This window comes from Theropithecus gelada, chromosome 18, assembly GCF_003255815.1.
Source record: "Theropithecus gelada isolate Dixy chromosome 18, Tgel_1.0, whole genome shotgun sequence".
In the NCBI taxonomy this organism is placed as follows: Eukaryota; Metazoa; Chordata; class Mammalia; order Primates; family Cercopithecidae; genus Theropithecus; species Theropithecus gelada.
In genome coordinates, this window is record NC_037686.1 from 67,666,889 (window position 1) to 67,692,599 (window position 25,711).

The 25,711-nt window shown below is 36.0% G+C and overlaps 1 protein-coding gene across 1 annotated transcript in view; it reads left to right on the top strand.

Annotated features, from left to right (window-relative positions):
* ZNF407 (zinc finger protein 407) overlaps nt 1-25,711 on the top strand; it is a 457,556-nt gene that overhangs the window by 268,824 nt on the left and 163,021 nt on the right. The window contains exons 6-7 of the mRNA XM_025365390.1: nt 1,748-1,831; nt 10,828-10,948. Of these exons, the coding sequence (XP_025221175.1) occupies nt 1,748-1,831; nt 10,828-10,948 (205 nt within the window). The remainder of the gene's footprint in view (nt 1-1,747; nt 1,832-10,827; nt 10,949-25,711) is intronic.

Below are 25,711 nucleotides of genomic sequence, written 5' to 3' on the forward strand. Positions count from 1 at the left end.
TTTCCTCATTAGAAATGTTGCTTATTGAATGATACGGCACTGACACTGCCACTAGCACACACCACCAGATGCGTGTGTGGTGCTGCACACACACTCCTCATATGCACAGCAGGCAGCACCCATGGACCTGCAACGAGGAATTGATTGGAGGGAACGATTTTGCCTCAACATAGAAAACTGTGTTAATATTAACGAGCAAATTGTCTTGTGGGATTAAAAAAAGTCTACTTTCAGTGTTATTTAATTGATAATACAGCTAGTTAGAAAGATTTATTTCAAATCGATTAAATAATTAAATGAGTGATTATAATTAAACTATTCTTTACAGCCCATCTACTCTATTCTTTCTATATTGAAATAATAATACCAAGGAATAAACTTAGCTGCAAAATAGGAAACTAAAGATAGCAAAAATAGTTAAATTCAGCCTTATTTTTAAAATGATAATAATGAACATTTTAACATACCCTTACGAAATTAGATTAAGCATCATTTGGTTAAAACTCTCTTGAAGTGTATTTGTTCGTTGAAAGTAGAAAAGCCAGTAATGTTCTTAAGTAAAGGGAAGACTCTCTTGATGACTGAAGTTATTCTCCCTATATGTGCTATTTATTAGAACCTTAAAAAGGCAATTATAATTTCCAAAATGCTACAAGTTAAGTTTCTGTTATGATATACCAAAGGGATTGGGAACAACACAGCCTGACTCTGGCCAAACTCTTGAAAGACTTGTTGCATTAAATGTCTAAATGAGTAAAGTAGGTAAAGATAGATACACATGATTTATTTTATTTCTGGAAAAGCATTTTATAATTTCACTGAATCTCTCTAAGGTTGGCATTTTTCTTCTGTTTTGCCTTTCTTTGTGAGTCTTATGGGATGATCTGCCTAGCTGGCCAGCACTTACTGCCTAAATATGCTGCAGTGGAAAGATAGATTGCATTTATAAACTGTAGGGCAAATGTTAGCTTGTGTAAAAGTGCTTTAAAAAATGAGCATTTGCACACATTTAACAAATACTAAGTCTGCCAAATCTGTCCCTAAGTGTTGCAAAGGTTTCCAATCCAGAGCTATCATTAAAGATGAATAGTATGAATTTTTGTACAATTTCTTTAGCAATCCCCAGACTTTCTTTTTTATGCCATAAAAGCGAGAAACATAAACAGCATGGAATTGCTATTGGTACTAATATAGATTTTATTGTTACTTGGGATCTTCAGCATGTTCAAGGAAACCATTTAATTCATATTATTAAGAAGGAAGTGATTAAGGAAGACCCTAATAGAATCAGGTAGAACCAATTCAATATCCTTAAGTTGTTGGAAAATTCAATCTGTTTTCTTTAAGCAGAACCATATATACTGTATATTAACTATTCCAAGCAATCTTTACCCAGCTCAGAAAGGCCAGATGTATGGGAATTGTAAAAAATCAGGATATGCATAAAAACTGTTCAAGTGCATAAAGCAGCCCCATCTGGAAGACATCTACCAGAAATGAAGTTGTACAAAACCATTCCATTGATAATAAAGCTAATTTTTATGGGTCTGACAAGTATGTAATTATGTTCAGTGGTGCTTTTCAGATTTTATCACAGTCAATAAACCGCAGTGGTAATTTCATTCCCATTTGACATATTTACATGGAAACATTTGATTGGAGGAATTAGTAACCCTGAAAGCCTTGATAGATATGTTTTAATGATCTGTGACCTCCGCAGTCCCTCATCTGTTTATTGTTGCAACAGGCGAGAAGTCGTTTCTGTGTGACCTCTGCGGCTTTGCCGGCGGGACCCGCCACGCCCTCACCAAGCATCGCCGGCAGCACACAGGTCAGTTCCGCGTCTGCACTGGCCCCTTCTCTGCAGAAAGGATGGCAAGGCGGCAGACACCCCAACCTCAATTCTTGATGTCGTCAATTACTTTCCTGTTTAATTTTTGTAACATCTGTGCACTTGAAGGTCTACAGATAATTCTAGTCGAATAACATACGATTTTAAATCATCTGTTTTTATATATTTAAAATGTAGACATATTCCATATTTCAAGAAGCAGGTACCCTCAGTAAATTCATGTTAAGTAGAAGTAAAACAGCAGGTTGGCTTCCAAAGATACAGGAGACTATCTTCTCTGTCGGCAAATCTCTGCCTTAGGCCTCGTGGGTGGAAAATGGGGAGTCTTTGTCAGCCAGACTCCCTCTCAGTCATTCTCTCTACCCACCTAGTAGCTAATCACCCGCCTCCCTATTTCGATAGCTACATGTCTACCCCCTCCCTTCCTCTCTGTCTCTCTGCCTACCTCCCTGTCTCCCTCCCCACCCTCCTGTCTGTCAATCCATCTGTGACAGGATTTGAAGTCAATGCTGTTTCAATTGTTCTTGGTATTAAAAATAGAAGACATCAAAAAGCAACATAAGAGTTAATTATGGTCATTGTAGAGGACTTTTTTTTCTCCATTATGTACATTCTTGGTGATTTCATTGAAATAAAGTAGATTCCTTGATTAGGAACTGTAATAGTCCGTTTTCACACTGCTGATAAACACATACCCGAGACTGGGCAATTTACAAAAGAAAGCGGTTTATTGGACTTAACAGTTCCACTTGGCTGGGGAGACCTCACAATCATGGCGGAAAGTGAAAGGCACATCTTACATGGCGACAGACAAGAGAAGAGAGCTTGCACAGGGAAACTCCCCTTTTTAAAACCATCAGGTCTTGTCAGACTTATTCACTATCAGGAGAACAGCATGAGGAAGACCTATTGCCATGATTCAGTTACCTCCCACCAGGTCTCTCCCACAACGTGGTTATTTAAGATGAGATTTGGGTGGCGACCCAGCCAAACCATATCAGGAACACTTAAGGATGAAAAGTGTTAAACATTTATCAAATTGTATTACCTACTTTATATAATCTAATGGGTCTTATGAGTAATTATTTTCATAATACTAATTTATGTGTGCCTAGGACAGTGCTGATTTATGGTAGTTTCTTGTAATTATTAGTGGAACCACTTTTTACTCTAAAATGTGCCCTAGTTCATATGATAAGTCACTTGATGACAAAATTGGTAACTAAATGTCCTATTTTTCTTTAGGTCTCATGAGAATGGTTGAGTTTGTCAGTCATACTCAAAATGGCATGAAATTAAAATACATAAAATGTGTGATTTATGGTACATTAACGATTCTTGATATGCTGTATTTAACAAGTTAGGTACAAATAGCTTCATTGCCCATTGCAAGATCAATGCAAACTAATGCCAGCCATTCCTTTTACATGTGTGAATATCATTCAGATTTTCAAAAGGGGTATGAATTATTGAGTTAATGGGAAATTCAATGTTTAGCATAATGTTGGAAACATAAACTAAACTTTGAAAACAAAGTCCATTTTAAGTTTATAGAAGCCACCTGTGCATGCATGATTTTAATCCACTGGCTTAAGGATTCAGCATAAGAGATGACAGGAAGGGCCCAGTTAGTGGCAATTGTTCTTGACCACTGTTGTGACGAAGTTGGAAATTGGAAATAGTTATGGTAACAGTATGCTCTTGAGGGCTTTTTTATTCTTAATGTTTTCATTTTATCAGTGCTCAAATTGTTACTGTTTAAATGCCATCGAAGTTCACCTTGTCCCACCTGGTATGGCCCCAGGGAACAACAGACTGCTGTGCCACCTCTGCCAGTGGACAGGTCAGTGCCCATCGCAGTGGAGACAGGAATGCTGTGATCACGGGCATTCCCAGTGATAGATCGATCAGGAAGCCTGCACTGAGCTGGCACAACTTTATATTTTATGTCAGGTCCAGAGGCTCCTTATTACTTTGCTATTAACTTTATACCATATAGGACAATGTCTCACAGACAGAGGTATCTGTCTTTTTGGCACTTATCTGCCTCTGTAGCACAAATCAAACATGATTCTTTAACACCAAAGTCAGTTCTTAAGACCGTTTGCTTCAACAAAACAGCTAAGCACAACTCAGTCTAGGCACTTAACTTTTATGCTGGATTTAAAATATTTAAGCAACACGCAACCTTTTTCCCCCAAGGCCAGACTTGTATGGTGCATTTGAAATCTATATTTCTCTGATGTATTCCTCTTTGACATGGTTTACCTTTGTACCACAGAGTACCCACGCAAATTATAATCAGCTTGGAAAGGGATAGGTATCAAAAGTGCTCCAAATGGTGTAAATAATTCCTCACCGCAATACAGACTGTCCAGGGAGCTGACACAAAACATCTTCCATTCTGAGATTTACTTTTATCACCTGTCAGGGACCCTTGATTCAAGGGCACAGGAGCAGATCCTCACGTGTGGTTGAACAGACTTGGCCAGCTTAATAACCACCAGCCCGCCCAGAGGAATGCGAGTGTGTGTTTCCGTGAGACGCGGTCAGCCCATCTGATGGACAGTTGACACACAAAGGACACCGCACTATGACAACAGCCCTTCTGCTGTTCATCCTCTGGCTTTCCTTATCAATGGGGCCTGAGATGCAGTAGGTTTCTTAATGGCGATTTGAGCCAAGATTACTGCTTGTAACAGAAAGTGTGAAAAGCCACACAATTTAAACTAATAGGTACTGTTATGTAAGAGGGAAATAGGAGGAAAGGAAATTTCATCCTTTTCTGCTTTTTGGAAAAGCACATGTACAGGTAGCCCTGTTGACTTACAGATAACATTGTTTGAGAATAGTCAATATCTTACTTAGATTTTTGCATCCTTTTGCCTTTGAAATGACAAAAGATTTTAAAGCAGCACTTTTACCAATGTGCACCAAACCTGTTTGATCAGTCTGCCATCAGTTTTTCCTTAACAGGTATATATCTTTTCATATAATGTATGTCATCTTCAAACCATTAGCAAATATTTAGCAAACTTAAATTCTTATTTCAAATGTGTGATATTTTCTTTCAAACTTTACAATCTAGAAGTCAGGTCTATATTTTTGTCTACATATTGAGACGAACAAATACAAAACTCCTTCTATATTTCTGTAGTGTATTTTCCCAAAGAAATTACCCGTAAAAGAGAAGAAGAATTACCAAATTATGTATTAGAGTGATAGTGTTGAACATGTATCTGATTGATGAGTTACAAATTAACTATTATATACAGATTTGAATAATCTGTGGTTGTATAAATTGACATGGACTTAAACTATCAAGAGCTCAGTTGTGTGAGCCTTGCTTAGCATAGGATTTTATGTACCATGATATTTTTGTAGCATTATATTTTTCCCTGTCATCCTGTATATAATTCAAACTCGCTTAATATTACACAGTGTAATCTATTGTATGGTCAAAGGAAATATGAAAAGACCATTTATAATTTGTTACAATATAATAGTAGGTTAATGTGAACTATAGAGAATATATATGACATTATTCTTTAGAAGGATTGTTTTTAAATTTAAATTTTGTCACATAAAGATTTTCATGTAAGTTTAAATAAAATGAGCTACATTAAACAGAGTTTTTAAAGAGGTTATGTTAAACTACGAAACCAAGAAAATGAAGCTCAGAGGTCTTAGATGACCTTTAATTTATACCATTGACTTAGGCAGTGGAGTTCATGATGTCATCCTTTTATCCCACTTCAAATATCAGCAGAATCTATGAAAAAATGAATAGTTTGAGGACACCTACCAATACTATTACAATAAACAAAAGAGCAGTGAGTTATAAGGCCAAAACATTTTATAAACACTTAGATTGAATGGAATAAGGAGACATCAGAATATGTTTGTGAATTTGCATAATGAACAAAATCTTTTTTTGTTTTTGTTTTTGTTTTTTTCTTTTTGAGACGGAGTCTCGCCCTGTCACCCAGGCTGGAGTGCAGTGGCGCGATCTCAGCTCACTGCAAGCTCCACCTCCCGGGTTCACGCCATTCTCCTGCCTCAGCCTCCAGAGTAGTTGGGACTACAGGTGCCCGCCACCGTGCCCAGCTAATTTTGAACAAAATGTTTAAATTGCTTGACCACTTAGACTTATATTATTAAAAGTAGAAGATTTATACTACCTACCTAAGTCTTATTTATACAGCTACCGTAATCATAATTGTATTTTGGGGGTATAAAGATGGCACACAGACCAATAGAACAGAATACCATCCAAAAATAGACCTGTGCATCTATTTGTCAATTGTTTTTAAATAAGGCACCATATTTAAAGATAAATTTAACAAATGATGTGTGAAACCCTAATGGTAGAAACGTCAGAACACTGCTGAGAGAAATTGAAGAACACCTGAACAGGGCGATGTACCAAGTTTATAGATCAGACAATTTAATATTATTAGGATTTCCATTTCATTCTCATCGATCAATCCAAATTCCATCAGGCAATTTTTCTTAAAGATGTTGACAAGCTGATATTAAAATTTATACAGAAATTCAAAGGCTTGAAATAAGTCACCAACATTGAGAAAGATAGGAGGATTTACACTTCTTGATGTCAAGACTTCTTATGAAGTTGCAGTAATGAAACTCTTCTGGTATTGGCATCAAGATAGTCAAATGTTTGTCAGTGGAAGACAATGGAGATTACAGAAATACCTATACTACATGGTGAATTGGTTTTTTTTTTTTACAAAGGAGCAAGGCAATTTAGTTTTTTCAACATTCTTTGTTGGAGCAGTTGGCTATCTATGTGCAATGAAAATGAATTTTGACCCATACTTTGTACCGTATACAAAAATTAACTCAAAATGATCATAATCTAAATGTAAAACTTAAAACTATATAAATTCTAGAAGAAAACATAGGTGAAAATTATTTCTGACTTTGGATTAATGATTTCTTTGATATGACATCAGTAGCCTGATTTATAAAATAAAAAATAACCTGAAAAATTATGTTGATAAATTGAAAACTTTGTAAAGTAAAACTTCTCTTTAAAAGGCACTGTAAACAGACTTAAGATAAATGACAAAGTACATATAAGTGACCAGTTTTATAAATAATTTGTATCCAGAATATGTAAAGAACTTTCAAAACACAATCCTGAGAAAGCAAACAACCATTTAAAAATAAGTCAAAAAGTTGAAGCAGATACTTCCCCAGAGAATATAAAGGTATGGCAGGTGAGCACACGGAAAGATCCTTGACACCCTCGGAGGAATGCAGGTGTAAAGCGTTGACTACAAGAAGTGTTGGCAGGGATTTGAAGCAAGTCATACATAGCTAGTAGGAATGTAAAATGTTCAGACCACTTTGTGAAACAGTGTGACCGTTTCTTACAAAACAAAATATATACCTACCATATTATACACATATACCTATCATCCTCCAGGATTTACCCAAGGAATGAGGAAATATATGTTCATATAATGACTGCATGTGAAGGCTCAGAGAAGATTTATTTGTTGTAGTAGCCAAAAATGGAAACAACCCAAATGTCCTTCAGTAGACAAATGGATGATCAAACTTGGTACACCCGTATAATGGAATACTACTCTGCAATGAAAATAAATGAAGTATTTATACTCATAGTAGCATGGATGAGTCAGAAAATAATTATGCTGAGAGAGAGTCCAGACAGTAGAGAATTCATACCATAAGTATGTAGGTACGTAAATTTCTAGGAAATGCTAACTAATATAATGGTGACAGAAAGCGTGGTGGCTTGACAAAGGGATGAACAGGGAACCGGGAAGTTAAAAGGAGTCCTTTTGGGGATGATGGTTGTGTTCATGATCTTGATTGTGGCAGAGTTTCATCAATAACAAAACTTACCAAATGGACGTTTTTGTGTGTCAATTATGCCTCATTGAAGCTGTTTAAAATGCTTTATACATTCGGCCTCATATGGGCAGTCTAGACAGATATAAGTCAAGTTAGTAAAATAATTTATAATAGGTGGCGTTTTATCTAGACCAGTGCTTCCTTTGTGTTTCTGTTTGTCATGTGTACTGCACTTTGACATTGGTGTGCATTAAATTACTATTTATTTGTTTAAATGAACAAAATCAAATCTTATAGATGCTATATGTGGATGTTCATATGATTTCATGATACAGAATATACCTGTGTCAAATTTGAATAGCTTCAGCTATTTTTTATTCTTATGCAGTATGAATATCATATATTTTCCATCAAATTAAAGCAAAATCTGCCATCATCATAAAAGTAAATTTGTGTGTAAGTCATTTCAGTACAATTGAGCTGTCTATAGCAATTTAAGTCATTTGACCAGAGGTTTAGAGACTGAGAACAAAGAGTTATTCAAGCAGACCTTGGGTGACCACTTGAATAGGGTACTATAGATGGGATTTATCTTAAAGACAAAAGGCTGAAAGAGACAAAAATCCCTTTCAATTCAGATTTTTACTCTGCTTGGTATATAGTCTTTAAAAAAAAATAAGCCAAATATTTCCTGGTAGGATCTGTTAAGTGATATCTTTATGTCATATTCAGTAACTATGTAAAACCATGAATTATTTTATGTTTGCTAGCTGTTCATCTTTTTCCTGGTTATGAGCCCTTGATGAGAAGCATTTGTGTGCTTCTTTCATGTTTGGCAGAGACTTGTTGACAATTATCAGTGTTTAGGCAGTCTGTCATCATAATGATAAAAGCCACTGGCTATTGAGAACTCTGTGTTAAGTATACTCTTCCTGTATTTTTTGTTGTCTTTAATCCTCACAATCACCCTGCATGTTTGGTGGTATTATTCTCTTGATCTTGTTCAAAGGGTCTAACAGGTAGCAAGTGAAATATGGCAAAACTAGGATCAGAATTGAAGTCCATCTGGCTTCATCTAACTACTGTGCTGCAATAAGAGAGAAAATACCACCAAATGGGTTGTATATGGATTCAGTTAAATGTTACTACAATTACGTGTAAGCAGTATAAATAGACATAGAATGTAGGGCGAACTTCTAAACGTTCTAATTTTCAGGACAGATATGGTTTTGTTGATAGCGGAACTGATAGAGAGTAATTTTAAAGTAAGAATTTTACTCCTCATTTTCTAAGTAAGTCAGTATACTCATACAGCAATCACAAAAACCTGGAAAGTAAGAAATAACAAGTAGAGTTATTGAACCTATGTAAAATTAATCCATCTTATATGTAAAATTTGCCAGGAAAAATGTTGACAACAATATTACTATAGTTTTTTTTTTTTTTTTTTTTTTTTTTTTGAGAGTAGGGGAGTGAGGTTTTTTCTAAATCATTACTGTCTGATACAAATGTAATGTGATGTATACATGTATAATGTTGTTTCCTGGTAGCTGTATTTAAAAAAAAGAAAACGTAACAGGTGTAAACATTTTTACAACAGTTAATTTAACCAAATTCAAATTATTATAATTTCTACATCAAATCAATGTAACATTATTAACAATATTTTTGTTATAATCTTTGTACTGCGATTTTGAAATTTGGTATTTTACAATTTAGAACATCTCAATTCAGAGGCTAAATTTTCATCTGAAATATATGGTCTATATTTAGATTTGATAAAAGTTACACTTCAAAAAGGAGATTCACATTCCCAAGCTGTTCCAACCATATTTAAACATTTTTTCAATAGCTCAGTCGAGTATCAGTTTTTACATTTAAATTTACATTAATTAAAATTAAATATCCTTGTTTTCAGTGCCTACCAGCCAATGCAGCTAGTGGAATTAAAAGCTGATAAGACTTGATGATTCTTTGAATGTGTGTGGGATGGGGAGGAATTATTTGAAGGAGAGGGAGGTGTCAAATGAAGGAAGGAAATACTTTGTTGAAGATACCAGTATGCTATTTCACTATCTTCCTGTCTTTGGCAAGCCATGAACTTCTCATGGGTAGAACGGTTACATTTTATAAGCACGTTCACACACACACACATAGTCAAGCATCACATAACCTTTTGGTCAATGACAGACCACATACACAATGGTGGTCCCATGAGGTTATAACGCTGTTTTTTTACTGTACCTTTTCTGTGTTTAGATGTGTTTAGATACACAGATACTTATTATTGTGTTACAGTTGCCTACAGTATTTAGTACAGTAGCATGCTGTACAGGTTTGTAGCCCAGGAGGAATAGGCTACACCATCTAGGTAGGTGTGTAGTAGGCTGTGCCATCTAGGTTTGGATAAGTGCATGCAGGATATTCTCACTACAATGCAATCGCCTAATCATACGTTGCTTAGAACCTGTCCCTGCCATTAAGTGCTGTGTAGCTATGTCTGTCTGTCTATTTAACTATGTCTGTCTGTCTATTTATGTGTCTGTTATATCTACACAGGGTTGGTATATTTTAATGTGGTATTAAATATTCTAAATATTTCTTTGGGGCCTCTTTTTACTCAGCTTAATACAGTGGTATTTTTTGTTGCTTCTGACACTTTTTTAAAGTGGTGCCTATTTATAGCTTGATTTTATTTATTTTTCTTCATATCTAATGTTAAGATTTTACTCAGTTTTAAATTATATATTCACGGTATATCTCTGTTATATGCCTATCCTTGGTTTTAACCTAAGATTTTTTTAATGGCTCTGATGTAACATGGTTTATTAAACCATTATAAATACAGTGCTGAACCATCCATAGAATTTAGATTCCTGTTTATGTAAAATGAACCTTAACCATATAATCTATACTTTGCTTACGTTCTAATATAGAAACAAAAATCAATGATATCTTCTAATCTTCTCACTCTGAGAATAAATATTCAAATGTCCTAAATGTGTGGAGTCCATTGAATCATATTCTTGGCATTTCATGGAAATAAGTGTTTTTTAAATTGTCAATGCCAGGTTTATTCCTTCATTTCCAGTTACTATTATTCATCTATAACATTTCTTGATATATTACAGGAGAAAAACCTTTCAAATGCGATGAGTGTAACTTTGCCTCCACAACTCAGTCCCATTTGACTCGGCACAAACGTGTACACACTGGAGAAAAGCCCTACAGATGCCCCTGGTGTGACTACAGGTAATGACTCATCACTGAGCAGTCAAATCAGGTGGGCCGCCATGATGGATTAAAAGCCTGTTAAATCCCAATTAGAAGTATAGTTTTTCTAATCACCATGAATCCATATATTAGGTTGGGAGCTAATTACCTAATTTTAGTGACTTTTAAAAATAAACTATATTTTAAAGTGGTTTTAGGTTCACAATAAAATGGAGAGGATGGTCCAGAAATGGGTCGTGTATCCCTTACCCCACACATGTAGAGCCTCTTCCGTTATCAACATTCCGCAGCAGGCGGTCCATGCGTTACAGCTGATGAACCTGCATTGACATTTTTCTCACCCAGAGTCTATACTTTCAATTGGGATTCACTCTGGATGGTGAACATTCTGTGGGTTTCGACAAATTTATGACATGTCTCTGCTATTATAATATCATGCATAATTTAGTTACTGTTTAAAAAATATAACATTCTTTTCCATTTTCTGTAATCTTAACATTTAGATTTTATACTTTTATCTTACAACTGCTTTTCCACTGATTTTATTGCATTTCTCAAAGTAAGGAAACCATTTTAATTAATCAGTTATTCAACCCATTTATGATATCTTGTCTAGACTAAAGCACTCATTTATGGCAATGAAGATGATACAAGAAATTTTCCTGCCTTTAAGGATATAGCATAAAAAGTGACTCAATATTTATAAGTAATTATAATACAGATTTGAATGGGAAAAGAGAGAGGCCAGGGGAGTACATAAAGAAGGATTACGTTGAACCCAGGTGAAGTTCTCACAGAGGAGACAGCATCTCAGCCATGGCATAAAAAATGGTAAAATTATTTCCAGGACCCAATCCACGTGTGTTCTGAAAGGATGAGGAGGGGTTGACACCTCATAGCATGTTAGTGCTGAAGGCATCTTGGAGCTCATGGATGTTCAGTGCACTTACTTGCGTCCACAGTGGCCGAGTGATGTCTGCCAGGTCACAGAGTTACTTAGTGGCGGCAGCGAAGCCTTGGTGCAGAAGAGTATGAGATAGACTCAGGCAATGCTAATTCGTCCTCTCAAGTACTTAGTAAGGTATGTGTAGAGAGGCACAGTGGAAGATCAGGTGGAGCATAGAGCTTGCAGCGAGGTCACATTGTGCCTGAAGCCTGCAAAAGTGAAATTGGACCCCATGTGGTGGTCTATGGGACCCCACATAGTTTGCAGGCAGCTGAATGACATCTGTCTTAAGAAGCCTCACCTCAATGATGAGAGCCTTCCTTATCCTGGAGCTGAAGATCTCCATTGTGCTCAACCCACATGATGACATGAAATTGAGGGTGTGTCTTTAAATGCAGCCCACTTTTGTTGACTATTATGTATGCTAAGCCTGAAACCTTTAAAAAGTTAGGTTTTTGTGTTCCTGTGGATCTAGCCTATGCATTTAGCAAATATATTGCCATAATTTCTATTATCAGCCACATTATTGCATTAAGTTTTATGTGAAAGGTCATCATATAGTACAGAGATATTACAGATATATTTCATTCATTAATTATTCATTCATTCAACATTTTATGAGTTCTGTCTTCGCTTAACACTGGATTGGTGTTTCTTGGAAATTTGGTAAAATGGTGATCTAATTAGAGGTAGACATAGAAATTCTATGGTGCTTATAATATGGGTTCTTTAAAAAACAAACATTATTAAATGTTCTTTTTCCTTATTAAAGAGATCATGTAGTAGTTGAAGTTCCTGTAAAACACATAAAAGCAATTAGAAAATTATAAGAATTTCCTTTCATTTTCCCCCTTACCTCTTAGGATTCTACCCAGTCAGTTTTACTGTATGCATGAGGTTCTTACTGCTGTTGTCGGTGGGGAATTATTTTGTTTCAGTATATATATTTTTTATACTTAAAAAATTATAAATACCTTTCCATGTGAATAATTATTCTCCTACATAACTACTTTATAGTCTTCAAACTTTTATTTTTAAGCAGCAGGATTCTGATTTCAAACAAGATTATATATAAAATTCCACAAATAAAACAGAGAAAAGCGTTACCCACTTATAAGTAGATTTAATCATTAAAAATCTGTATTTACTTATTGTAACATTAAACATAGCACAAGACTGTTTTGACAAGCCACACATTTTTAAATAGGAGGAGTTGTTGATAACAATTGCCAGTTAGCCGCAGCATCCAGTTTCTGTGTTTGGTATAAGCACAGCACAAGGGCGTCATGAGGAGTGCAAGCCGTGTGGAGAACCTGGGCTCAGCACTGCTTAGCTGTGGGGCCGTGGTCAAACTATTGAGTGAAATGCCACTTTCTCGTTTGTAAATTGTGGGTTCTTAGTGGACCAGCCTCGTAGGATTATGGTGAATATTAGGTGAGAAGCACTTTGAAGTCACTTAGCCAGAGTCTGGCAGGTCAGTCACTTGCTGAACGTTCGCCCTGGTTCTCACTGTCATCTCAGGTGAATGTTTTGTCATGGTTTCAGGTTTTCCCTCACCTTTCCATCTCAGGAGACTGCTCAACAAGTTAATGCAGGCGTGTCAATGTCCTGAAGGTCTTCAGTGTGTTACAATGTTGTTGTTAATACATGCCAATATGCTTTTTTTAAAAAACAGTTTTTGAAGTAGTTAAAAATTTATTAAATCCAAAATCAATTGTTGGATAATTGCTGAGAATACTTAACAGTTTCAGAATGCCTAGTTTTTAAACTACTGTTTTGAAATGAAATTTTAATCTGCACATGGCCCCAAGTTACATTGATGCACAATAATGAATTTATTAAGGTTTTGGACACATAAGCCATTTTCGGGCTTTTACCCTGAAAATGCTTATGCCTAAATCTTTGTGCATGTTCCAGATTTTTTAAAATGCATTTCGAAAAGCGTGATTTAAGGCTTTTGATAGTATGGCTGGAAAGGTGGTGATTTTTTTTCTTCTGATCAGTACTGTGCTTTGGTAGATTCATTTATCCATACAAGTATTTTACAGTATTTCAGGTTTTCTTGGTTTGAAAATATATTACACTTTTTACTAAGGTTGAGATCATATTACTCATCCCTTATTCAAGTTATCTCCCTGAAATAACCTCGCTTCTGTTTAGGACTGCATTTGAGCCAGCTGGATCCCATCCATGTTATACCTCTGTCAGGTACTACATTTAAAAGGATGGTGTTTTCTAAGTGTATTGTTACTGTTCTATAAATAAAAGACTTAAACGACATTGAAATCCAGTGATAGCTACCAAATTTCCCTTTGAAATGCTTAATGTGCATTATAAAAGAGTAATTTTTAACCTTTATTTAAAACTTTTGAATAATTGATTATTAATGAAAGTAAATGGTTTGAACACTTTCTGTTCCTGGGACAGCTTCACCATTCTGCGTACCTGTGAATAGGCTTTCTTTTACTAGTGAACAAAAGGCAAGTTCACCTTGACCAGGAGTATAAAAAATTCGCAAAAGTTTGAATCACTTCTGAAGTGAGAGAATATGAATGAAATATGGTTAGAACAGGTATCTTTACTTTCTTGTTGATGAAAAAAAGATTTAAAAATGAACAGATAGTTAAGTTTCCAAATACTGTTTTTGTTGCATATAATAGGAACAGGATCCCGTATTTACCTCACATAAATGTATTCTTTCACAGCATAAATAAATTTGAATATGTTATATTTTCATAGATTTAATAAGTCTTTAAGATGATCACATATTTCCTAAGAAGAAAATTATTTAATTTATTTTCGTATTTATCTCACTGGTTTATTTTCATAATATTTTACTGCTCAAAATATGTAACTTCTACTTTTATGTTTTTATTTGTGTAATATCAATAGATAAAAATTATTCCTGTGGAGTATTCCTGTATTTGCCATTATTAACACTTAATTTACAGGCAGCTTACCATCATTAGAAACTGAAATATTATTTAAATTTCATTTGAAAATGTATTTCTCATTTTATAAGTTGAACGTTAGTGGAGAAATACTAGTAGTTATAATTATTCATGAAAAATACAAATATAGATTTGTTTACAAAAGAACTTTATAATTGGTCTTTTGAACCTGAGGCTATTTTTCAAGTTTGCATTATTAATTTAGGCAATGACATCTCATTCTATTTAAATGTAAACATGTACCCCCTTCATTAGCTTTTACTGTCTAAAATATCCAGAAGTCTAATCCATTACAAATCACTGTATTCAGTCATTACTCCAAAACTTTTTTGCCATTTATTACTATTCATTATAATTTCAAAACACAAATTAGATTCATAGCACACTGGTCTAGAATATTATTTCTGTAGCAAATTCTTTAGATTTGTTTCTGCATTAAAATGAAAAAAAAATAACATTTTTCTGTGTTTTTATTTTTCTTTGTTACATATCACCTCTGTATTAATGAGAATGAAATAGAAAAAAATTTAGTGTGTTATAGTAAGTAAACTTTGGAATAGCATAAAATTCCTACTTTCCGAACAGAGGGTTCTTAAATACTGAACTACGTTCTGTTTCACTCATCACCCTGGCTTCCACGTCAGAGTGGACGTGTTTCGCTTCAGTGGCCTCCGTTGGGATTTTGTTTATGTGAAACTTATCTTCCCATTGGCTTCCATTTCTTCTCTATGATTTATACGGGATATGTAATAAATGCATGTTAAACAGCAAAGCACTGATAAGTCATGAAAAGTAACATAGAAATACTACCTGTAGTATAAAAATATTAAGGGTAATGCTACATTGCACTTTAAATGATAATTTAGTAAATTGCAGAAAACTGAAATGTCAAGCCAGACTCTGACGGTTTTATCATCTGCATATTGTGTCTCTATTATTGAAATTGGGATAGCATCAGTGCTCCTGAAGTCTAGTTTTGGCCAGAGTTTTCCTTAACTGTGTCACTTCCTTAGTACTTCTAACCTTACATACTCTTTTTAAATTTTTTTTAACTTTCTACATTTTTCTCTATTTTTCTTCTTTATTCATTACTTGACATCATAACCCTGAGTAGAAAGTCTGTATCTCGTGGAGCAGAAGAACGGAATCTGCAGTCCCTGCCTCATACTGAAGATTTACCTCGTCATTTTGCTAAATTTGTTGGAAATACACTTCGGGTGTTTTTCCCCCTACTTATGGCTGATCTAGCTCTTAACCAGTGTTAATGACTTCTGCGAAATAGTTTTTGATCTCAAAAGGATTTTTTTTTCTTTTTTGGGTGAGGGGAAGTCAAAAGATCCTTGAAGTAACGTCATAACAGATAGTGATGCTCAACTAGGAATGTGCCTACATTTTGGAATAGTCTCCAGTATCTCTTTGATTTCATATCTAAACATTTTGTTGAGTATTTCTAGTCAAATGTCTCAAGTTCTTACATGTGTGACTGACGCAGGGCAAATTTGCTGTTCTTTACCACCATTTGATATATGTATTGACATCCTTGAAAATTTTTGCCAAACATACTTTAAATTTAATAGAATTTTGTCTGAACTTTGCATATTGCTGGAAGTATTTTTAAGGAAGTTTTAAGATGCAATGACAAAAAAATTGTATTTATAATTTTTATTTCTCCTGAAAGTTGAGTTTAATGTTTTAAACATATATTTATCTAAAATATCTCAGTTATAAGACATGTTTTTCATGTCATAGATAATAGTATACATTTCTATACAATTTTCTTGTATAAACACTTTATGTTGATAATGCATAGCTAAGTAATAAGGCAAGCCTTCTTAGGTATTGTGGCATTAAGAATTCAGTGTACAATGGGATTCATTGTTCTGTTCTGCCACTTGTTTCAGCAGCATCCTGAGTTAGGGCGACTCACTCCACAGGGAATAATTTTCTTCTTTTGGATAATCTCTTCAGAGACTTCCCGTTTTCCTTTTGCTTCCTGTGCAGGCTCATAGGCTGTACCAGAAGAAGCAGTGGATAGAACCAATGTAGTTTTGCCCCTGAGTAAAGACAATGAGAAAAATAGATCTTTATCTCTGTAGCAGTATATTTACCGAGAGAAGTGAAATTATATATACCAAAATGAACAGTACACAATTTTCCAAAGAATCGGAGGTTGCATTTATTTCTTTTGGGTAAATTTGAAGTTCTTAAAGAATAAAGGGATCCCATAAAAATAATCAAAATGAAAATGTCTAGAATTAATATTAGATATACTTGAGATTTGAAGTAGTTTGATCAATGCCGCAAACCTGGTTTGATCAGAACAGACTGTAAATCAAAACTATTTTTGTCGTTTAAAGTACCCGTCAACACGTTTTCATTATGTCATTTATCTCAAGTCTATATATCTTTATATTTTACTCTATTGTAACTGCCAATCTAGTTGATGGAATAAAAATACAAATGTCCCAGGCTGAAAGATTACTTTGAAAGCCTAAAATTCCACTTCCTTTCCAAAGTTTGCTTAGACTAATAACGATTCCAAGGCCTTCTTCAAATTGCGATGAATTTCTGGAAGACAAATGTGTCCACTGAACTATCTGTGCAGTGCTTGTTCCTGGTCACATCACCCCTTCCTGCTCCTCACCTGCACACAGTTCAGCCAGCCACAGGTAGATGTCAGTGTGGTGGCTGGTTTGCGAAGCTGTTTGGCCCTGGCAAGCATAAAGATTGCTTTGAAAGGTTCTCCTAGCTTGTGTCGTGATGACACTTGATGCCGGTGTACTATCTCACTCGGAGTAGAAGCTCCTGGCAAGTTTCGGCGGGATTTTTTTGAGGGGTTCACCAACACAATAAAATGAATGTCATCTTAATTGTATCATCTGTTCAGACATTCTGTGGTGAAGTGTGAAAGTTGTGCCATGTATTAATCTATTCTCCTGTTTTCAGACAGTTCTTTGCAGCAGAACTTGAGTTCTTCCTGAATGAAATCTTTCCTATTTTTCTTTGCCCATTTCATTGGTGAATTTTATCTCATCAGTTCTAATTTTTCATTTGGTTTTGTATTTTCTGTAATGTTTTTTATCTAGTGTTACTTTCATATTCAGCTTGCTTTATTCATGATTTTCTTTCTTGCCCTCTAACACACAAGTACATAGGCTTTTTAAAATTTTTGTTTGGGCCTAGGAGGCTCTGTGCTGATATAGCACAAGCATTTACACTAGGCCTTTAGTTAATATTGTTACATTTTAATCTCAAAAAAAAAAAAAACCAAAAAAACCTCATTTAAGTAAAGGATCTTACAAACTTGAAAACAAATAGATACCACAGCATTAAAAATTATACATTGGTTCACATGTCTTTAAAAGAAAAAGAATCAGAGATCCTACTTTTTGTTTATCAGTTATAAATAAGTTGCTTTGTTTGTTGATGTAGCTTAAATAGGCGTTGAGATCACAGATTAATTAGAAGAGTCATTTTGAACACAAAGTGACCATACATTCCCTCTGCTATCTCTTTAAGTAGAATCCAGATAAACATGTTTATTAAACCTGCTGTTGTTGAATCCCAAATCCAGTCATTATAAAAGGACCAAAGCTATCTTTGGGGATGGTCTTTCTACAAGGAATTACTATGGACAGTCCCTTGGGTAGTAGTTAGATATATCTGTATATATTGTGGAAGAAAGAAAGGCCTTAGAGATGGAAAAAAATAGAAAATTTTTTGGGCAATAGTCTCTTGCATAATAAGTTATTCCTTAGACACTAGAGCTATTATCACACAACAAAACACTTTACTATGTAACTATCTGTGTCTTCTAGCAATAGAAGCTCTTACAGTGTAGCTTATTAGGAAAACTCTAATCTCCAGGAGGAGCTGACAGAAGTCAGAATATCACCTATGCATCCCTACAGTGTGGAATGGATGAAGCCTCAGTTGTGGATCTGAGAGAAAATAACACAATTTTTGCAAGTACTAATAGTAGAAAATAACACAACAGAATAACTTTGGAGTACATAAAAGTTTGACCACTTTTCACTAATTCGGTCAGAATGCTAAGATACTAGTTATTTCATTTTATTTTCAGCTTCTTTGTTTCCACGTATTCTGAAATATTGCCTGCCTGGAGCCTGTAGAAAAAATGTGAAGGAAAGACAGAAAGACAAACTTGGAACATTTGGAAAATGGTGATGCCGTCGGTTTTATGAAGCAGAGGAAGTCAGAGCAGCTTATGTATCAGCGTATCTGACTCATTGCGCTCCCTTTAGGCATAAGACGCTGCCTTCTGTGTGGTAGCATTTACTGTGTATATTTTGGCTTGTCCTTAAGAATTTCTTCAAGACAATATTATATTTTTTATAAATTTTACATCTTTATCTTCTTAATTAGGGAATGTAACACAAATTTTTTGTTGGATTTTTTTCCTATTCATATTACTAAACTACATTTATGAGAAGTTCTAGAAAAAGAACTACTTCTGAGGTTTTGTTTTGTTTTGGTAAGACAATGTTACGCTGTTGCTAACTGCAGAACTGCAAGTGAACAATAATTCAAATAAACTAGAATTTGTTATTTAATGACATAATATGTAACCTGATACTTTTCTCTATGGAGAATTTTAACTTAATTTGATCTTCCGTCTTACTCTTTAAACTTTAATCTCTTATTTTTAATTATTTTGGTCTGAATCTTTCTAAACAAACTAGCCCTCATTTTGTATCTTTAATATTAGCTAGGGTACCGTTTGGAGATCTCTGTGTAGGTCTTGAGTATATGTTGATTAATTTGACATGGTATTTTCTTTCAATACATTTTGTTTCTTCATCTTAAATTACAACTTTTAACACATACATGAAATGTCATAAAACAAGAATTTTTCCATTGAGAGAATACATAAATTTCAAATTTTGTGCTTAAATATGGAAATTAATATTTTGGATTGCATTATTTGGGGGAAAAGTGGTTGACATTTGAATTTCACAAATTTGTTCCAATCTAAAAACCTCAGATATCTTCGTGTTAAAAGTAAGACTATGTTCCATTCTGGACTCCCAAATTACACTTTTCCTTTGATTTCAAGTTCTCTTTTTCACACGGACAAGCCTGGATTGTAGGTCCCGTGAGATTCTGTGGTAAAAGACAGCAGGAAGTCTGTGTGGGTCGCTCTCCACTGTCCGTGCTGGATGGTCTGTTTTCCTCCAAAAGCAGGAGGGAGACAGTGCAGGATGCTGAGCGGGAAAGTGACATAGTCACACTTAACTTTGCAAAATCACCTGTGCAGGACAAATAATGAGTCAGAGAGGGATCCAACAGGAGACGGGAGACCATTTAAAAGACAATTGCAAAGGTACAGGCAGAAAATCATCTTAAGCTAATGCTGTGATGGAAGGGCAGAGAGTGGCAGGTTATGGGAGGGAGAACCAGTGGACCTGTGGGCCCAGTGAATGCACTGAGGGGAGGGTGACAGAGAGCCACACGCCATCCTTCAGGTGTGCTGGCCAGGGCTGCTGGGTGAGTGACCGTGCCAGTCAGGGAGGTCCTCTCTCCTGGAGGGGGATATCCTTTAGGAAAAGGATGGTCTGGGATGAGCTGCCCATGTGATGTCCAAATGAAACCAGGTCAATAGGTGCAAAGTTCAGTACTAATCTATGTGGAACTTGATGTGGTTGATGTTTTCCTTGGAAAATGTGGAAAATGAAACAAGCAGAGAGGCAAATAGCCTGTGTGAGAGACAGAGAAGCAGGCTCACAGACAGGGGAGGGACCTCCAGGAAAGAGAGGTGCATGCACCAAGCAAAGAGTGGGCAGCGTGCCAGGTGTTGAGTGAAATAGGAGAGTGCAGCCTGCCAGCCACGGTCACTAAGAGTCTCAGGTTCTCTTGGGAAGACCAGTTTTAGAAAAGTGGTGAGAACAGAAAACAGGTAAGTGGACAGAAGTGCAGAAATGATAAGCTTGCCTGTTGCCTTGTGTTCACAGAAACTGCCTTGAGGCTGCTCTGTGAAAACACTGGGCTAGAGGGAAAGACAGAGAGTGGCAGCTGAGGGCAGGTAGACGGATGCATACTGTCTTTGTGTTGGCATTCATCGTTCACTTAAAATCACTTTCTGAAATTTACTTAAATGTGTATATGTCCATTGAAACAGTGAAGCTGAAAACTGCATCATTCGTGATGGCTAGTACAGTGTGTACATGATTAGGGTTGGTGAAGCAGGGGCCACTGCTAATAGTTAGATCCTCTGAGGACTTCTGGGAACACTCCGAGTTGAGCGAGTGCCTCGCTGTTGTCCTGTGGGTCCTCTCTCTGCACATGGAGAACTGTGGCTTCAGGCCTTCCCTGTCATTTCATGTGGCTACGATAACTTTCCCACCTTTTGGGGGTACTGCATGGCACCACTTTTTATCTTCGTTGTGGCTGGAGTTTTGAATCCAGAAAACAGGAACGGTGTAATGGTATAATCTATCTCCTCCATACCTATACACCCCACAAGTTGGGGTTTTATTTGCCCCATATGGAGAATTCTTACAAAAGCCTATGTTGCTTCAGCTATGTTTCATTAATTTAACAAGTTGCTTGCTGCTAGCTAACGATTTAGTGTAATCATTTAACACACACTCACTTTAAATATAGTCTTTTAAAGTGTGACGTCTTTTCTGTGACTTATTTTACACAGTTTTTGCTCTTGTCTCAGGTTTTTCTAAGATCGGTAAGTCTAACAGGACACTCTAATGACATCATAAGCCAATTGAAGAGCACCCAGTCATTTCTCTTGATGACACCTGACTCCTCCCGACTCCTGCATGTGTTTACAGCCGTTCAATTTGTTTTCACCTATCTTTTGTTTAGCTTATTCCGAGTAGTTATGAGCATCATGTTACATTTTTACCAAGCACAAACTTAATTCTATGTTTTCTGTGTTCTTATGTGCTAAAATTTCTATTGAAGACTGTTTTAAATTGTTCCTTCTTCAGATTACCATTGTTTTCTAGAAATATGTAATGCTCTTCGAGTGTGTCCTACAAGAGGAATGTGATAATAAGGATCCTGGTGGTGAAGTTAGTGTGTGTATAATGTGAACAGGGAAGGCAGACATATCACCCTGTAGGCTGAGATAGGGAACGTGATTTGTTTCCGTGACTTAGGGTGCATTATAAGTGCTGAGTATTGGTGTCAGTTGTATTAAACCACTAAAAAGTGGAAAGAAGTCATATATATGGCCCTACAGGTTGATGGATGCTATTTTTGCATTCACTAGCATTTTGTATGGGTTTCCTTTGATTCTATTGGAATTTTAGCTGCTTCATTTCATTATGAATTATGATTACCACAAGATTGTTATGGCTGCATCTCCATTTTAGGTTTTAGATTGTTTTTCAACCTTAAAACTAATGATGTATTTCCCTTTGCAAATTGAGGTAGTTGTGTTTTGTACATCTTCTCTCAAACTTGTGGCACCATTTTTGCAAGTACAAATAAAGATGGTAGAAATAGTCACCACAGTGCTCCTAAAGTAGATTACTTCTAGCATCGGTGACAGTGTTTTGTTACATTGTGAGGAAGCCTCTCTGTACTAGGCTAGCGTAGCATTTCTAAGATAAAGAGACCCGGAAGACTCAGAGTGGGAGTGGCTGTGATGAGCAAGTGTGTCATCTGGAACCATCCTCCCAGGCCCAAGGGCCCATGTGCCCACGCCTGAGAAATATATGGACAATATCAGCATATATATATTTTTAATTACATGTTCCTTCCAATTAATGATTTCTGTGTGGCCTTTGAAAAATGATGTTATTAATGTAATGATTATACAATCCAGCTCTTCTTGAGTTATGTGTATGTACTTGTTCTTAACTACACATGCACACACATATATTATTACCTTCCTTGCATCTCTTTTTAACAAAACAATCTTTTAAAACACTATGTCCTCATGTAAAAAACAGTCAACACAAGGTTTCAGTTTTATTTTTAAGGTTTTTTTTTTTTTTTTTCAGTTTAAAAGTGGAATATATGTTTTCCTTAGCTGTAAAAGCACAATCAAGGCAACATGATAAGTGAGTCAGTGTTGTAAAAGTAAAACTAATTTTGCCTTCACTCACATGAGCTATAGAAGGAGGAAGCTTTATTGTCCCTGGGAAGGTGATAAGGCAGAGTAATTGTATATTATACTGTCCTGGAACATCTGCCTGAAGACTGTTGGAGCAATTCATCTATCATGGACGATACAGCATGTTTTGTCTTTTTGCTTTAACCCGTCCCCACCGCTGGCCTGCACGAAGGGTTTGATAGGGACTGCGCCTGGGCCGGGGCTCACATTAATCAGTCCCCTTGTTCAACACTCCAGCTGACATAATTACAACCTGCGCACAGCAGTTATTCAAGTCGAGTCCTTGTCACTCGTGGTGCGAAACTACACAGCTCAGATCCCGGAGGAGATTGCCTTATCACACAGAACAAGGGCTCGCAGGAGTCGAAGAGAATAGAAATGGGAAAATGTCTTCCGGGAGTACTATATATTCCTTTAAAATAAGACGTTTGAGAGACTTACAAGGGACAAAGGGAAGCATTGTGTGCAGGGACTGAAATGAACCAGTTATTATTTTTAAATGGATTACATGGAGCATTTTTGTAAAAATGGACATAGATTATTAAATAAATTCAGTGGTCCCTCATCATCAGTGACTCTTCTCTATTACTTTTACTTCAAAGATGATCACAGAACTTTCGCATTATAAAAGGTTTACATTTTCTTTGTACAACTCAATAAAATTAACAAAGTGTGCATTTTTCGTCCAATACTCAGCAACTATAGACTTAGGGAGCTCTGTACAGCATAGAGTTAAAGCTAGGAAACATTTTTTCAAAAGACTTTTCAAAGATAAGTAAGTTCACTCTTGCCTATGGCAATGTAGTCTAAATATTGGACTGGCAGAGCCTCCAGAAAAATGAACTCTCTTATCATATGTTGCACCTCCCCTCTCTACCTCTCCATGGGGTGGATCACCCACCAGTGCCTGCAGTATGCCAGGTGTGGAGGATGGAATCTCTCAGACACTTACATAGTATTTAAATTTTATGGCAGCCCTTGCCCCACCCTAATAGCCTAGGTGAGTCTAAGAGCTTGTTGTGACTTAGGTGACCAGGCCTGCCAGACTGCCCACTAAACTGCGCTCCTGTACATGAGTGCCAAAAGTTATTGTTTTAAATCTAGTTTTTTTCCCTTAGACATTATTAGATTGTCCCAATTTTATAAAGTCAGGTTCTGGCTTGAACTATCAGAAATATTGTGAAACATACTGCTGCTTCAGTAAAAATTTTACGTACATCACCTTAAATTTGAAAAGCTGTCAACTAGAAAAATACAGTAAATTATTCATATATGCACACATATATATGTAAATACTTAAATTGCTTGATTTGTAAAGTAATATTTTTTTCTACACAACTTACTTCAAGCCAAAGTTGTATGTGTATAGAGTTCATGTCCTTTTTGGGAATATATTTCTGTCTACCATTTTTATTCTACCTAACCGTTTCTAAAAAAATGATGGCTTGGATTTTTATAGGTTGGTTAGGCTCCATTTTTCTGTTGTATTTCCTTAAAGATAGATTTTTTTTTCCTCAGAAGGTTTTCATCCATCTGCCTTTTCTGGTTTTGCAACACCTCACTTTGCTACACCTAGCTTGTTAACAGAAATAGAAAGAATAAAACTTTTCCTATGAGGGAATAAATACGTAGTAATGAAGAGTTCAGGGGTTGGGAGGTCTATATTTATTTCAGAATGGCAAGATAAAAATGAGAAGAATTTCTGCTCTGCCACCCAGGCAGGAGATTAGTGAAAGGAAGTGATTCAATATGTAAGGCTAATTCTGCCTTTTTATTTTCAGATTCTGAGCATCAAGCAATATTGAATAGATTGAAAATATTGCTTGCTGCTCAGAATATCAACTTTGAAAAAATGTTTTGGTAGTCACATATGTTTGGGAGATACCCTCCATATTGTGTCCCTTATCCACCCCCTTCACACTCACAGTAATCAGCATATTAAAGACTGGGAGAATCCCTTTAGTCAGGACACACCTCTAGTTTTGTGTACTGATATTCGTCAGACTTCTGTGGCCACGAAGGCCCTTTCCCCAAAGCCCTATTAATATCCTGCTGGATTATTTGTATTTCACCAGTAAAGTCTGCCGCATGTTTTTAGCTCAGAGACTTTAGCGTGTTCGTTCTTCATCTGCTCCCATTGTAAGGCATGTAATAATTGGGAAAACTTACTAAGTTTTATGTTACTTCTGTGAGCATTTAGTGTGGTGAGGATATCAGAGGAAAATCTTCCAGTTGCTCTGTGTCCCTCACACAGTTACTTTCTCTTCTTCTTTATACCAGCAATGTATCAGTGTATGATGATATGAAACGGTTAACGAAATGTGTTTTTTCTCTCTGGGACTCAAGAGAAAGAATCAGGGAGAAATCCAGGTTCTCCAGGGCCTGCCCTTGCTGGAAGGCCTGCCCTCCTTCCCGTGCTGTGGGTGACAGGACAGCTCAGCCTCGTGTTTGAATCACTGCACAAACTCAGAGTCAGTGGGACTGTTCCGGATATGCTAAAGTCTGAAGAATTCGTTTGGGTTTCTGAATGAAAAAATTCAGTGTCACTTCCTACCATTTCTTCCTTGTGATTTTCATTGTTCCTTGTGGAGTGGAGGGTAGAAAGGAAGATGTTAAAGTCGGTGCCGATTCTTATTGGTTGTAGATAATATGATCGGAGATTAGAATAGAGTTGTAATTTAAGTGGAAGGGAAGGTGGGAAACATGAAAGGTGAACAAAGCGTGGGGAGTTATTCTCAGTCCTGAAACAGAAGGAGCAAGTGTAACTCTGGGTGAAAATCTTACAA